Below are 16986 nucleotides of genomic sequence, written 5' to 3' on the forward strand. Positions count from 1 at the left end.
AAGAGCACCTGGAGACAGCTCTCTTCATTCACCCAAAACAGAAACTTATAAACACCAAACAGAGGAAACTGTTTTCTTAAGAACAGAGTTAAAACCAGCAGCATACTTGTAATCAGAGGGTTACATTCCCACAACTACATTTTTAAAATACCACCTTCTTTTACTGAGGAAAGCACGCCACATCAAAGAATCTCAGAATCAAGGGACAACACCCCAGATTCACATCATACCAGGAAATTTTACTATCCAGTATATGGTTAATCTGACTGATCTCTCAGAGCAAGAAGGGGCACTTAATGCTGTGTAAGAGGCCATCAGAGTCCTCAGAGCTGCTTTTAGAGAGTCACTCAATTCCATTACTCTATGGGGTTTATCTCCCAAATTTAATCACAGCTGAGATTAGCCAAGGTTAAGTCATTAATACCACTAACAGACTGTGTTAGAGAAAAAAGAAAAGACTATAATGTCCTACTCTTCTCCTAAAAATAGGTATGGGTATTATAATTACCTGAAAAGCAAATAACTTTTTGTTGACTGTCAGTGTATTTTCTCGTAACAGTCCATCCACCAGCAATAACAATTCCAGTCCAGCACAAATCTAATCACAACTGAAACACCTTACGGTTCAAAAATCACATTTTTAAAGCTCTCTCTGTATAAGCAAAGTGCTTGTTACTCTCTAACGAGCCTAGAGAGCAGGCTGGATGCACACCCTGCGGTTTATACATGCCAGTTCTCCCATCCACATGTACAAGGGATAGTCATGCTGTCTAGCTAGAGATTATCAGGAAAAAGTTGTTACAATGCATACAGCTGTAACACCACTTAAAGTTTTTTTCTCTACAGCCCAAACTGACCGTGTATGCGAGTATTACATCTAAGGCAGAGGGAATATTAAATAGAAGCCTATTTTCTTACAGTTATGTCTCAAAGAATCGACAAAGATGATCTGTGGACTTGCTTTAGGAAGATGGGTGAAGTTTCTAGACTAATTATTCCTGGAAGCAAAGCTTAGCCCATGTATTTTTCTCCTGTATTATACACTTAAAGCTCACATTGATGCACGAAGAACTGTGAGAATAAAAATAAAAACAATAAGGCAGTCTAATGTGCAGAATTCGATTTCTATCAAATCCTAAAAGAAGGACATCCTTCCTTTAGAGTACGTGAGAGCGCTCACCAGTTGTCAGCTTTACTGCTTTAATTTTGCAGTGGAGGAGGGCTGGTGTACCCATCCAGCCCCAGAAATCTCGGCAGGCTGCGTGCTGTATTTTCAGAGCACCACCTAAAGCTCAACCTGATGGTACGTGTCAGATGAAGATCCTGGGAACAGTGGTTTCTATTTTGTGATGCTTTCGCCAGTCTAGCGTATGCCACCCACAGCGAAGTCACTGATTCCCCTACAGTCCTAGAGGAGAATTTCCAAAGCAATAGCATGTTGCTTTTTCCTTTCATATTAATAGTAAAATTCCATTTGACTTCAGCAAGGACAGTTCACTTCAAACGCTTCCAATGGAAACTGAAACATGCAAAATACTGACATAAAAAAACAACATTTTGCATTTTGGACCCATTTTTTTAAATTTAGCTTTTAGCTAATTCAGTCACCTACAGCCTTTTGGATACAGGTTCTTCTGGTTTTTCAGCTTCTGGGGCTTTTCTCAAGGTTATATAGCAAGACGAAAAAAAAAATCAGGAGACATTTTAAGCTTTTCCTGTTAATCTCTTATCTGTGCTGTGAAAAGCAAGCTGCTTCTTTTGGTTTTGCTTTCCTGCTTCTTCAGTGAGTTCCGTAGTAAGAGTCAGAGCATCTACATACAGCTAGGGGATCATTTTTCACACGTTCTGCACTTACCTCATTCGGTAATGGAGCCGGTGGGATGTTTTTTCATCTATTTTAAAGACCTGGTTTGGTGCATACCAGAGTCTTTTCTTTTCATCATAGAGCGCAAAGAGATTATGGCAGAGAGGAGATATAGCTGGCAGAGAAAATAAACAAACGTATGAGTCACAAATACAAATGCACAAAGCAAACATCTGATCTTGCAAAACAGACCATACAAAGAAACTGATACTAGGATGAGTTTAAAACAAACACTAAGAAAGTTACAGGTAAAGTGGAACTGTAAACTGTGCAATGGTTCACGCCACTGGTTCTATCTTGTATCAAGCAGCTTATCACTTCAGCTACTTCGAACATCAAACTTCTTCTGAAATCCTGACTTTGCCAAAAGTCTGAACTTAAGAGGAAATGACTTTAAAATCTTCACTTTTTCCAGACCAAACCACTCAGCAATACCAGAACTTTGATCTCGGTTTTGTTATTAAATTTTACTCACATAGTTAAAAAGAGAAGGTTTTAGTGAAATGATGAAAATCCCCTTCTTATTAGCAAACAAGCAGCAAGCATAACGTGTCATTTTTCCTTTCTTTGCTAATTCAACAGAAGGTTTTCCAACAAAGAACAGGTTTTGACTTGTACGTCCAGGCTGATCTGCTTTAACGTTTGCATTTACATCATCGCAGAGAAAAAAAGGGTTATGGGATGTTTACAGGTCTACCGCTGTTTGAATTCCTGGTTTTGGTTTTCTGCTCAATAGGAGGCAGTACCTTTTTGCAAAAGCCCTGGCCAAGCCAGCAGCTCTGCTGCAGACAGCACGGTAACATCTGCTTAAGTGTCTTTCTGAAACTGGGCCAACTGCTGAGCACTTTGTTGGGGTCCTGCAGAATCCAGTGAAACCATTTCTATTGTGAACTGGGGAGAGAGAGCCAAGGAAACAAAAACTGAACAGCCTAACTGCAAAGTTCACGGAAGGTGGGACGGGGCAGCCACTGCCTTTTGCAGGTCAACAAGCAGGACGCAGATGCCATCAGCAGTTTAACTATTCAAGCTGTGATTTACAGCAGAGACCAGCATCACGGGCTTGCTGAGATGGTGAAGACTTTGGTACTCCATTTCCATGTGCTGTGGACTGAGCGAAAAGCCAGAGAAGGCAGAAAGCTCACTTGAAGTAATTTCTTGAAACGTTTCAAACTTCCACCAGAAATTACTGGGAGCAGTTGCACAGTGTGTGGGTTCACACCCATACAAGCAGCAGCAGTTTGTGCCTCTTACACGCTGACATAAACAGGTGGGTTTTAAGTACTCCTCGCTTTCATTAAAACTATTCAAAACCAACATGAGTACTTATTTCATGAGGTTTATCCTTCAGATTCCCATCACTCCTGCCTTTCCAGTGGAAGAGAAACAATTAGGCAAATGAACTGAAGAGTACTCCGTGTTCCAAAAGCCAAGATGTCACAGGAAAAGAAAACATTTTCAAGCTGCAGGAAAACTGGTGCCCAGTTTGCCTGTTTATACAGCCAGATTCACTGCTCCCACGTCAGCTGAATAATATTTAGTGCTCCATGAAGCGTGAGGAACACAAAATTGGGATCAGAGAAGGAGAGAACTTTAGAATTGTAAATACAAAAGTACACTGATTCATGAGGCTCAAACAGAGTAAATCCACTAATTCCAGTAGAATTACATATACATTCAAATATTTTCCTGAGTCAAGGACACAGTGAGCAAGTAAGAAATTTTCATTATACATTTCTGTATTACCGTCATCGTGCGCAGTTCAGGTAATCTTCAGTGGTGAACTATTAGTACAACAGACATCATCACTCTCTGCAAAGGTGCGTCAAGTAACAGGAAACGAAAACCGGAAAAGTAGCAAATAGGTTTTGGCGGTTTGGTTTGTTTGGGTTTTTTTCATTAGCTCTCTCCAACAGGACAGCTCCTCACAGCCTTACCAACTAGTATACGAGGTAAAATCAGCTTTCTGTTAACTTGTATATGGTGTCTCCTCTTCTCCTAAAAGAAACCTAATCATCCCACTCAAATTAAAAAAATCAGCATCTCTATCTGCCCGAAACCAGGGTGGGAGATCATCACTTTTCTCGCACCATTTCCAAGCAGTTTAAGAACTGCCCAAACAGACTCTTGGCAAAAGGTTCCATCCTGGACTACATAACTTGTATATTTCTTCTACAAATACTGACTTACATGCAGAGAAGGATACATCACTTTCCACACCGTCAAGCCTTGCCACTGAGAGTTTATATATTTATATAAAATCCATATACTCACAGCACCGCTGGGCAGCTTCGATGCACAGATCCTCCGAGGTAAACTCTCCACTGGTGTAACAAATGGGATTTTTATCTTGCAGGTAGAAAAGTATTTCTAAACCCTGATGCTGAGCTTCCTGGTTTACTTCGCTCTTCTTTGTGCTCCTCATTTTTGCACAGAAAGCCATGGCTTTGCAATCTTCTTTTACGTTTAGATACTGAAAGTGGAGGAAAAATAGTTAGGGAAAAATGGGAAAAAAATTTTGAACATTTGTCAGAACACAAATCCATTGCTTAATGAGGTTACTGCACACTATGATGGGCTAGACACGGCCTTCCTTGAAGTCTTCACATTGGTGACCTGATTGTTCAAAATCAGTATTTTAGCAAATGAGGGAAAAAGTGAAAAAAGAAATGTCAGTGATTACTCTGTTTCTGGTAACTCTGTTCCAAATAATTCCCTTCTGTTCTGCTAGTTCTACAGCTGTTCTAGAATGTTTCTCTTCTTGCTGTAAAGGAATAACTTTCACATCCTTAAGCACTTAACTGGCCAAAAAACAATACTTGAGGCTGGGCAATATGGTGAAATTAGCTTTATTGGAGAGTTATTTTTTATTATTACTTCTTTCTCTCTCCAGAAGGAAAGAGCAGCACTAAGTAGGTATAATGCAATAGCTTTTAGACTGCAAAGAATGCATGTAAGACAGCTCTGACTTTAACGAAAATGTGTGTTGCATTTTATACCCAGTGCTTAAATAGAAAGTGGAAAGGAAACGGATGAACACACACTTTGGGTATTATAGGGTCTGTGTTCCATGTTTTACTAAGCTTTAGCTCAATTAATAACAAAGGCCCAAACCACCAATTCTATAGTTTATGAAATTAACCTCCCACTGAAAAAAACAAACAAACAAACCCAAATCTCAAAAGCCAACACACCTGCATTTATGTGACTGTCTGATCCTCTATGCAACTGAAACGGGTTGTCTTCGTGCTCTCCAACTTGACTCTGGCTGCGCAAGAAAAAAAAATTGTTAGGAATGGCTTTGTACAGTTTGAGGCACAAAATATATGGCCAGGCTGATAAAAGGTCACTTGCAATCCAAGGGAATCTTTCCATTAATATAATTGAGATCCACATCTAGCCTCAACCAAAGACAGTCACAAAAAGCATCTAGGAGTCTAGGTAAGTCCACTCATTTCTTTTGACTCTTTGGGTGTCGTGGTTGAGATGCAAACAAAAAACAGAGGAAAAGCCTTGGCTATTTATTTTTTTTTTCATATTTTCAGAGCATCAACTACCAGTTTGGTGTCATACTCATTGCAGCCTTTAGCTGTGACACCAAAGGACCATTCTTCTCTTTGCTCTACCTCCTTCACAGCTTTTGAAGCCACTTCATTCTTCCCATTTTTAACTACGTGTCACCAATTCCAATTCTTCCCTGGTCTCTATTGTTTCTTCCCCTTCCAGATTATCTGGATTTTTTTTCTCTGTTTTATTCTCCTTTGCTCTGTGAGAGGTGCAGAGCCCTGGATGGGTGGTAGAGAATAAGGCAGCTACTCCAGTGCGTATCCTTGCAAGGGTTGTATTTCTCCTAGAGGAACCTTGCTCACAAGCAGCACAGCCCATGACTCCAGTGCCTTCAAGCAGCAGAGGCACCTTCCAAGAGCCCTTTTTTTTTTTCCTAAGCCATATCTACCACCATAACCACCTCAGCATTCTGGGGCTGGTTTGCAAAACTACTCCCACCCAACACTGTAACTTACAACCTGAAGCAAGCCAGGAAAACATCAACACCATCTTTTTTCCATGGTAGGCATGGCAGTGCCTCCATCTAAAGTATTGTCTGATACCAGGGCTGTAAAAATCAATGAGACGCTCCAGGAATACTGAAGAAGAAAGAGCAGGCACTGGTAAGACGCCTCCATGCTCTCAAGGGGAAACCATCCCACTTGCTTCTCCTGGGGTTGTCACTAATTAAGTCCGACACTAAACTCAAGGTAACAAAATGTGTCTAAACTAAACACGACAGTACTGCAGGTTTGGTAAATGTCACTCATCCCTCATCTGAGGCCGAAAGACTCCTCCTTTTGTATTCTCCATCCCTCCTTTTCCTCTTCTTCCCTATCTCTGCCAAGGCGTACTGGAACTAAATGTGTATTTTTTTCGCTGCAGCAGCATTAGGCCTTAATCTGACACAGCAGACTTCAATGAATGTTGCTTTAGAAGCCTTGGGCTTAGTCTGGAGAAAGCCTGACACCGCCACAAAAGCCTCCCTCGTGCCTGGAAAGCGCCCAGCAAACGTGATGCTATCACAGAAAAAAATAACATGTAACAGCACAGCACACATTTACAATTAAACTGCACGCTCCTTCCATGCGTGCCACTTTTAATGCTACATTTGCATTTCCAGACACATTCCCTCAGCAACAGTATGGGGAAGAAGTAATGGAGAGCATGATTACTGGAACACGCAGACAAGCCAGTCATTATTTCTGCACAGCACCAGAAAATTTAAATGCAAAAGGTTAAGGATATTAGCTTTAATCTAAGTGAAAACACTCCCTCTGAAACGACGTATCTGGTAACTGAAACTCAATGTATTTTAATGTTTGCGTGGGCATAATATTAAAAAGATTGTCCAGACATGTTAAAATGTGCAGGGAAATATAAAACCATTTCCTCCTTGCAGATTCATAAATCAAAATTGTTGCTTTTCAATGCAGCGTTCTTTGGTTTTGCTTAATAGCTCATACTCTTGTTTCTAATCAGGGCAGCAATTCTCAGAACACAGAAGAACCTGACATGCTCCTTCATTTACAAAACGCTTCTGGGGATGAACCAAACAAACCGACATCCAATCTCTAACTCACTATTCACTAACAAGTTTTCTAGATATTCACATGCTCAATGGCAGGAATTCACCTTTTAAAAACGCATCTTCATCTTCCAAAAAGTCTCCCTTGAACAAGACAAATTCCTGCTCTGTCTGAGCAGCAGCATCTCTCCCCAGTCCTACGCAGTAATATTATGGTACATACGGGTCCCGGCAGGCGGTGACACCCAGGACAGCGTTAGGGCAGCCCTTCGCTCCTCCAGCCCCTGCCAAGCACGCAGAGGTAGCTGCACGACCATCCCGGCAGAAGGCTCCGGCCAGCCCCGTGTGCCTGACTCAGAGCTCCCCACGGCCATTTCCTTCAGTCTCCTGCAATCTCAAGCACCACATTACACACCCTTCGCACTTCATCTCAGAAATCCAAAGGGGATTTTTATCCTTTGCTACTTAAAAAGTTTCAGAGCCTCAGTGGACCATTTTTTATGTATCTTCTGCAGGTTACCTCCCTCCCTCGTGAGTGCTTCCCTGATGAATTTACAGACAGCAGTGTATCCTCTCTCAGACTGCGTTTTGCTCGGTTTGCACCATGCTCCACTGGTCCCTTCCTGCACGACAAGCACCACTTTCCCCTGCTCCTCCTTGCAGCACGTCTCAACACTTAACCCATCCTCTGTGAGGAGCACTACTGCAGGGGACAGGACGCGGGATGCCAGGGATGCTCTCAGCTCTGCTGGGAGCAGTCTGACTCAGGACAGCTTTTTTCCAAGCACATTTTCTCTTCACCTGATTTCTGTTTCTCATGGTGGAAACAGTCTTTTGCAATGCATGCTGCAGAACACTTTGGGGAAGGTAGGATAGCTCTTCTCCAGGTACCGCTTGGTAACTCTGCACCTTGAAAGCTGATGCATTACTGTCTTCTGAGCTCTCCTCAAAGCAAAGGGTTTCTCTGATGGTTTAAAACCTGACCAATGTATACACACATACCTGCCACCATCTTCAAATGTTTTATTTCAGTCGCAGAATAACTCAGCTGGCTGCAGGGCGAGCAAATCCCCAGCTGGGTGCACCACCAGCAGAGGGGGACAACAGCCCATCCTTCTCCCAAGAGCTGCAACCTCAAAATTAGTGATTTTGGGTTCACGCAGGCACAAAAACAAAACCGTGCACCCGTGACTGCCAACACTTGCACCTACTTTCTTTGGATGAGGTCACCAAACCCATCTGGGGCCATAGAAAGTATTTTTTGTCATACACAGATGAGACCCCTGCAAAATTTTGGTATCAGAAAGAAGAAAATTTTAAAAAATAGAGAGAGGGAGTTCTAGAAGGCGGGTTGTTCAAAACCAGTTTGTTTCTGGTTTGGCTATTAAATTATTAATTAAATATTTGGAAGAGAATAACATTTGGTAGAAACTCAAGTTCTTGCCTATGACTTGCCACGGCCAAGATCTCCTTAGTAAAAGCAGAGCAGTTCAAGGCCAATAGTCCCAGCATTTCTAAGGAAAAACAACAAACGTACAACACAAGTTGTTAAATAACCCCTTTAAACTTTCTTTATGCCTCAAAAATCAAGGAAAGAAAAGGCAGAGGCATAAATTAAATATTTCAGAAACTATTTGCGAATCTTCCTTGAACCAGAAGGAAGAAGTTAATCCGCTGTCATGGAAGCATGCCATCCCTGTTTCAGGGACAAAAGTCCCTAAAATGGAGGAGAGGAAAATCCCAGATAAAATCTGAGCAAACCAGAACTCAGTTTGAAGCACCATTTGCAAGCTCTTCCTCTTTTTTTCCCCTCTCAGCCAATTCAGTTTCTGGTTTCACGACAGGGACAGAGCCAGGGGATGTTTACAATTGCTTATGCTAAGAAAGTAACGGACAGGCTTTCCTTAAGCACGCAGGGCATGCTGGTCTTGTAGTACTCCTAGTTTATGTCAGCCCAAAAGTTCTCAATTATTATTTTTCAACACACTAGTAAAGAAACTTGTCACAGCCCATACAGCACGGAACATGCATCTAATCTCATATAACCTGTTAGAGACTCACTTAAAACAAAACCAGATCTACTCAACTTCATAAATTTTAACACGAGAAAATGACAGTAGCAAGACAATGGCAAGAAGTGATGAAGCAGCACATCAGAATCACAAATCACTGAAGGGCCCGTCACACCGCTGACCACCCAGGCACAACCGCCAGCCACCGCAGCAGACAAAGGCTGGACCAGCCTCGATTAACTAAAGGTCACTGGAAAGAAAAAGGTAAAAATTTTTCATTAAAGTAGAACATAACCATACACAGAGCTCCTTCAGGTCTAAAAACTCTTGTCCAAGTCAGTCTGAGGAGAGCAGCAGGTTCAGCTGCCTCCCTGCAGCCTGTGCTGCCCATGGCTTCTGACCTGTGGACCTGCTCGCTACGCTAACTCTGCTCTCAACACTCCCATTTGCCAATAACAAACAATTTAAGATTAACTACAATAACTACAATTGGTGCTCTTTCCTGAGGGTGTTTCTTGCCAGTGATACTGAAGAAAAAAGGCTTCAGAAGTATTATTTCTGGAAATTCAAGAACCCAAATGCTACAGGGCAGGATGAGGTTGCCTTTTTTACTGTATTTGGGTCCTTCCTGTGCATATGGAATATTTCATCATCTTTATGTATGTTATCACATGCTATTTTTTTTCCACAGGACTCTCACTGAATGTGCAGTTCAGTTTTTATTTTATCTTATTCTTTTAATCCAGAGTGATCTCACCACACACTGTTTACCTCTGCTCCAAAATCAGAATTACTAATTCCCCTGGGGTTTTTCTGTAGTATTCATTCTGCAGTATGACTGATCTAGGTTGTAAAACTTTGTTTTAAAAACCAGGCTGAGAGTGTATATAATGGAAATTTTCAACAAAAATAGTTACTGCGCAGCAAAGTTCTTAAGAACTGAAAAAGAAGGTACATATGATCAGGTATGTCAGCCAGCCTTCACTATCCGCACGCTTATATCAACAGATGTTCTATATTTCCATTTTTAGCACCCAAACTCTGAAAAGCAGAGGAGGCAGACTCCTGTTGCGTTCACTTACCGACTGCTTCGGAGCAGACCCAACACTTTACGAACCCACTCAATTCACTGTCACACTATGAGAACTCACCGTGCTCGTTTCCTGTGCTTTTCCAACTCAATTTCAACTACTTCTCTGAATTTTGTGACGTGTCACCTATGTGGGAAGAAGTTTTTCAGCTCCCTCAAAGCCGCACGTTAATTTACCGCCCTTATTGTCCTGCCTGTACCGACTGTCGCAGACGCGTGAGCACACACCCAATGTCACACTTTCCTCTCTATTACCTGATTTTACAGCCTGATGTTCCTTTGGATACAGATGGGGCTTCTAAGAAAGGAACAGCGACCAAGAATTTTTATAGCTTGCTTCTAAACTGTAAATGTGTATCTAATTGTTCCTCACCCACAATTTCTGGTATAAAAACACCTTTAAATGCTACAATTCTTGAGACACTTACAATCTGTTACTATATCCTCCTATAGGCAACACTAACCACTTTTCAGCTGAAGCAGCATCAATTTCCGCGGAGGTAAATATATTCACCTATCAAGCTTCAAGCCACCACAGAAACCTACCAAGCAATGACATGATTTTTATGTAATTACCATGTAGCCAAGACTCCAAAACACACACAAACTAGAGGAAGGTTCATTTCTTTTTTCCCCCTACAAGCCAACCATCTAAAAAAGACCTTTATTACCAAGATTGATGCTAATGGGACTGAAGGGGGATTCCAAACTTAAAGAGATTTACATGGACAATGTGTTTTTATTCCTGCCAGGGACAAAGCATTAATGATCCTTTTCCTTCCTTTATGTTTTCCTCCATGCTGCTCACCTACATCCCCGCTCTGTCCCTGCGCTAGCACGCCGCTAGCAGTTTGCACCTTTCAGATGGGATGGAAGTTTGCTGGCAAAGAGCCATGTCATCTTCCCAGCAATGAAGCAGATCTTCAGGAAACACGGCCTCTTCCTGGTGGCACTGCTCTGATTTAAGAGGTTTCCTGAGGTTCAGTTCCGATGCATTGAAAAACTTTCACGAAAATCAGTCGGTGCAGCAAAGACCTCCAAATCCACGTTTTCTTGGAAGAGAAAGTGTTAAGGGTGTGCAAAGCTTCTTCCTTCTGGGCTTAACTGGCAAGGGATCCTGGTCAGGTCACTACAACTGGATGTGGCAAGACTATGCATGTGCTCTTCATGCCCCAGTTAAAAGCTAAAACTTCAGAGAAAGCTAATATCCTGTGCCTCACAACGGCTGCAGAGTGAACACGGGGTCATGCATAGCAGCTCCGCTAATGCACGGTAACTCTTGCAACTCAAGAGTCTTTGGTTGTACACCCAAGCCTGAAATCAGCACAGCACTTCAGTCTACGAGGAGGTGCTGAAGCCCAGGGAACGGCTCTACCTTCCCCAAAAGAGGCAAACATGCTGAAGTCGTTGCATGGCTCAATCAGAAAGGCAGGAGCGGAAACAAACATAGAAGAATGGAAGAAAAACCACCACACCACCTGTGACATTCTCTACCAACTGGAAGACTACAGCAGGCTAACATCATCATACAACTCGCCGTGCTGTGCGTGTACGTGGCAAGAGCAGCCATCTGAGCAGGATGGTGCTGGGGTTTAGGAGCACAGGGGGGATTCATTGTCCAGCAACGTGACAGGACTTCTACAAAGCTTCAACACACACCTTCCTCCTCCACAAAACTACCTAGCAACACAAAGTTCCTTTGCCCCCTAACATTTAGGAACTACCAGCAGTTTTCCTAAGCAGGAAAAGCCACGAGGAGGGAGATGAAGCGCTTTCATCATCCATGACTTCCAGATGAAGGTCTGTAACTGCAGAACAACTTCACTTTAACTGGACAGGAGCAAGAGAGCTTGCTTCATCCTGTTCTTAAAAATCTCACAGAAGCCCCATGCTGAAATGTTTGACGAAGAAACCTGACATCTGGTGACTTGCTATGCATCTACAGGTTCTCCTCCAAGTTCTCTTCACAAGCCAAGAGTTTTATAAGCCACAACCCATCCCATCTCCACCTGATTTTTGCTTTGATCTGCTCAGCAGGCTGTGCATATGGAGAAGAGATGAACCCCACGTCCTAGACATGGCATCCCAGCACAGAACTGTTCCACACCCAGCACTCCTCTGCCAGGTAACTATTTAGACTAAGAGCATACCTGGGAGGGGGCCGTTTGTACCCCCCAGTTGCAAAACCACTACATCACCTTTGGCATAATACCGAGTTGATACGTCCCTTCAGGTACAATGACCATCTCCATGATCCACTGGTGCTCCTCAACAAGGGAATCTTACATTTTACTCGCTTTTAAGGAAAAAGAAAGCTTAGATTTATTATGACAGCACCCGGATTTCCGATTGTGTCTTAGATCTTTATTAAGAAACAAACCAAAACAAGCAAACAGCTGATGTCTAGCACAGTCAAGACTGGTGAGACGGCACAAGAAACACTACCAGCATGTCTCTTCTGCAAATGAGTAGAGGAGAAGGAGAAACTAAATGACTTGCCCACTTACCCAGGAAATCAGCACCAGCCTGGGTCTCCCATGTCCCACTCTGCAGCCTCTAACACAAGAGGTCGAATTAGAAGCAATAGTTCTTCCAAATACCAACGGCCTGAGTAGGCGGACTTCACACACGCTACAGCTTTCTAGTTCAAGAGTACGTAAGACGTGCCACGGGGCTGGGACTTCTTGGTGACCACAGAGCTACTGCAAAGCTCCCCTCCTCCAAGACGCACCGGCTGTTCTCAGGCCGCTCTAGCAAAGCTCCCAGCACAGTAACCACACACGGTCATTTCCCTCATAGCCCTGTAGCCACTTCCTTGAGAGCAGCTACAGATGTTCTTAACCTTTCTCATTTTCAAATCCTATCACAAAATGGAGACTCTTGTCTCTGTTCTCTCCACCCCCTGCTTCCTCCTCCCCGGAGCTGGGCAGCACTAACCCTACAGGCTGTACGTGACGATGGTGGCAGCAAAGAGGGACTGCAAGCAAGTTCCACGCTCCCTCCTCATCCTTTATGCCATCCCCCACCATATGCATGGAGGTCACCCGGCCTCAAGAGAAAGAAAGGGTGGGAGAGGAGGTTTTGCTACAGCAAAATGTCCTTAAACCAGAAGAGGAACTTGCCCAGTGTCACCCTGGAAGGGGGCTGAGCTGCCCAGAAGCAGTTCGGACATCCCAGCACCTCCCAGGGAGCAGGAATCACTGGTGGCAAAGAGCAACTCAAGCTGACCACAGCAAAATCACTTGTAAAGACTTTAAAGAGTTTTATCAATGTGGTCAACATCCACTCTGCCTATGGCAAGACACTTGAAACCCCTACATCGCTTTATTCATGAAGATTTCTGGTAGTCGCGTGCTTCCTGTGGTGGCTTTGCACTTTGGTGTTTTTTGATGGTTTGCCTTTTTCTTTTTTTAATGTGGTGAGAAGACATTGTTAAAGTTCACTCTTAGGGACTCACCATTTAAAACAAGTCATAAACAAAAGTAAACAAAACTTCACCAGTTATCTTTGGCTTTCTGTTCAGAGCAAACCACCAACAAAGACCTCGCCTAACCGATAAACATTCTTTCTCTAACAGTTGCAAAACCATACAATTTCATAGCAAACTTTGGATTTCCTATTGACAGCAAGAGCAATTCAATCTTCAAAGTCTCTTATTCCTCTCTGTGTTCTTGCTCATCTTTTATTAAGCTCAAATCACCTACCGTAACACTGCTAGCCCCAATGCTGGAACACCGCACGGAGTCCTGGCTGGAGAAGGTATGGCTAGATGGCACAAAAACAACCTCAGCGTCAAAGACAGTGTCTCAACTAAAGCCCTTTCTGTCAGGCACTATATATATAGCTCTGACGCAGTGAAGTGAAAAGCTGAGATTTCAAGTACAGAAATCTGTGTAAAGCAGCAGGTGCTTCAGGAGCAGAGGAGGTGCTAATTGCATGTGGTCCCATAAGTCACAGCACAAAAACATCTGCAAAGGCCACCACACACGGCAAAACAGAACAGGAGTGGAGCAGCGGGAAAAACTTCAACAGGATTCCGAATGCGAGCACAGGTCACCCCTGGTCTTACCGACAGGGCTTCAGCTTAAACCTATTTGGCAAAAAATGTTGAGGTACAGCCTTACAGACAGCTACCAAACAAAGGTCACCAACCTCTTCCTCCTCCTGTCCTCACCAAGCTCCTCCGGCAGCAGCACACCTTTCTTTCCGTTAGATCAACCCAACTAAGATCAGCGTGCAGCTACGCTGCAACCAACACAGCTAATGAAACCAAGACAGAAAAATGTCCAGCATCAACAAGAACTTTTAGGTGGCACCTCTGTCCTTCAGGCAGAACCTAATTCCTGGAAAACTTGCCACCTGGCAGAGTGAAACTTGGCAATAAGAAGAAATGGAATTTAGCTTCAGTTTTTCTCTCCCCCTCCTTCCTCCCAGCATCTGCATTAGAACATGGCAATACCACCTCATAGCTAGCACTCGCACGGCGTTCCTTCACTGAGAAGGACTCGGGGGGGACTCCAGCTGGTCTTTCTCCACAGCATGAAGCCTTACTGCCCTCAGAAAAAAAGCTCAACTCCTGACTGTGCATCCAGATCTAGAAAGTTAGAGAAGCGCTGGTCCAAGAGGCAGCATTACCTCTTCCTCTGCTAGATACAAGCTGCATTATGATTTCTCCTACATCACGCAAACCACCACCTACACTTGCAAGCAGGTTGGAGCTCTCCTCTCCAAAACTGTCACACACTGTGCAGGCCACCAGCACATCCTGGACAGGGAGCTACCAATACCTCAGTCTACAGAGAAACTGCTCCTTCATATCAACGGGTCATTTTTGTTGCTTGTGAGATAATTTATACGCAGATGTTCTCTTGCAGAAGAGTTAGCAAGTGTTGCCATGGAAAGCCACAGCCATCTGAGACCAATTTACAGAAAGAAATGAGCTCTGCAGTAGCTAATGCCACTGAAAATCCAAAACACCGACCTCCAGCTAAAACCTATTTGCTGGGAACTAAGGAGTGTTAGTCATGGTAATATTTCAACCGTGTCTTACTATACCTATTAACTACTGGATTTTAAAGAAGCTTTTGGTTTCTCAGACACCAGGATTCATTCTTCTCACTGCAGCAAACGGCAGTCTGGAAATAAGAGACATATTCCTGTGCTCACTCACGCGAAAGCAGTCGACAAATTGAGGGTAAATGTTCTAAAGGTGGTAGATATAGTGAGGAGGAGTTATTACTTAAAAACTGAAAACACTCAGGTTAATTAAAGCTGCAATAAATAGTAAGGCAAAAAAAAACAGAACTATCTAGATTTAGCCATGTAGGCGCACAAGAGGCATGTTCAATGAAAAGTGAAAAATACGGAGTTTTCCAACTCAAGAAGTTCCCAAGGAAAGTTATTGGACTACACTGTCACTTTAGCTAGCAAGTCCTAATGTCAGTATCCAGACGCTGTATTTTGGTACCCGTGCATGCCAAAACAAACTAACGAGGTCCATTTGGCTCAGTCACCCACCCTTTGGTGGGTTTTCCTTTGGCTCAAGTGAAATCTCACTGAGCTGGATTCCAGGGGTTGCACCAAGGAAGGTCGTTCAGGAGTTGGCAGCGGGGCCCAAGGCAGCATTGTGCTGATGTCCTGACAACTGCTTTCTCACACTGCACAGATCCATTAAATACATTTAAATGGCATTTCGTACTGGCCCCCACCAGCATGACGGAGACCAGAAGGAAGATCAGTGCCCAGAAAGGAAAACCAAGGTCCGGTTCTGACATTGCTATTTGAAGCTAATTGTATTTTATAACTTTTAATTTAAGCAACTACCTCTCAACAGTGCAGTACGTGTCCACTGGCATGCTCATACCTGTGCATATTTTACAAAGTATAAGTGTGACTGGAGATGGGAAAGATTTACTGCCGTTGAGACTGTATAATTCTTAATACGAGCGGGAAACGCAGTTCTTTATTGCCCATCTGTTGGGAGAAGCACACACAGCAATTACTTTTTATTGTTGACCAGTCACCAGAGTCCATCTGTAGTAATGGTTAGCTGTAAACACATTTATCCCTATTAGTCAGAGGAAGGAACTGCAACTAGTTAATGGGCTTGTCTGAAGCCAAATGAGACGCAATACTGAAGTCCCACTTCTAAGTCCATTCAGTCCATTTTATGGGGTATTTTCAGCTTATTTTCTGCTCTCCTCACCATTTCACCAAGGCCAGAGGTTCTCGCAGCAGGCAACAGGTCAGCTCATCCGCAAGGTCCCTGCAAGGACTGCTGTGCTACACGCTGCAGCCTTACCACCAAGGACTTCTCGCAATTCATTTTACACATCCCAGAGGTCAGCCAGGGGTGGCTGCAAGTGCGTGGAAAACAGAGGAGTCCAGAGAATGGTGAATAAAATGACCTTTTGAGAAAAAGACTCACAGCGATAAAACTTGAAACTGGCTTGTTTTTAGTCTCTGCCTGAAAAGCAATAGGGTAGGCACTCATCTTTTCTCTTCAAAAAGCCAAGCACAGTTATGCCTCTTCTCCCCCAGATGAGCAGTATGGTCAACATCTGAAAAATGAGTTTGTACTGACCTTTACTCACCACAGCCTCAGGTAAATGGTTTGTTAAGAAAGAAGCTGTCTTCAAAATAGGTTTCCCAAACAGAGGTGAGAGGAGACCCTGGCAATACCTGCAGGTTGCCCAGTTTCCCATACATCTGGCTAAACGCAGAAATCTCCCTTTGAGCAAGACACTGCACGCTCCTCTCATTGTCAATCTAGACAATTAAGACCAAGACACATTTTGTGTTACCCTCAAACAGAAATCTGAAGTAGGTCAGATGAAATTTCCAACTCCTTCCTTTGACTAAGGAGGGATCTCGGACACCTGTAGCTAAACTCATCTCTCTAGACTGGAGACTCAAAAGCTGGATGAGCAGACTCTCCCTCAGGATATAC

At 43.4% G+C, this 16986-nt stretch overlaps 1 protein-coding gene across 1 annotated transcript in view; it reads right to left on the reverse strand.

Annotated features, from left to right (window-relative positions):
- The window catches only part of LOC104469294 (tyrosine-protein kinase JAK1-like), a 26495-nt gene extending 21367 nt beyond the window's left edge, over nucleotides 1-5128 (reverse strand). The window contains 3 exon segments of the mRNA XM_010083752.1: nucleotides 1856-1979; nucleotides 4136-4334; nucleotides 5056-5128. Of these exon segments, the coding sequence (XP_010082054.1) occupies nucleotides 1856-1979; nucleotides 4136-4334; nucleotides 5056-5061 (329 nt within the window). The 5' untranslated portion in view covers nucleotides 5062-5128.
- Between the last annotated feature and the right edge of the window lie 11858 nt (nucleotides 5129-16986).

Source organism: Pterocles gutturalis, unplaced genomic scaffold (assembly GCF_000699245.1).
Source record: "Pterocles gutturalis isolate BGI_N339 unplaced genomic scaffold, ASM69924v1 scaffold33641, whole genome shotgun sequence".
NCBI classification, from domain to species: domain Eukaryota; kingdom Metazoa; phylum Chordata; class Aves; order Pterocliformes; family Pteroclidae; genus Pterocles; species Pterocles gutturalis.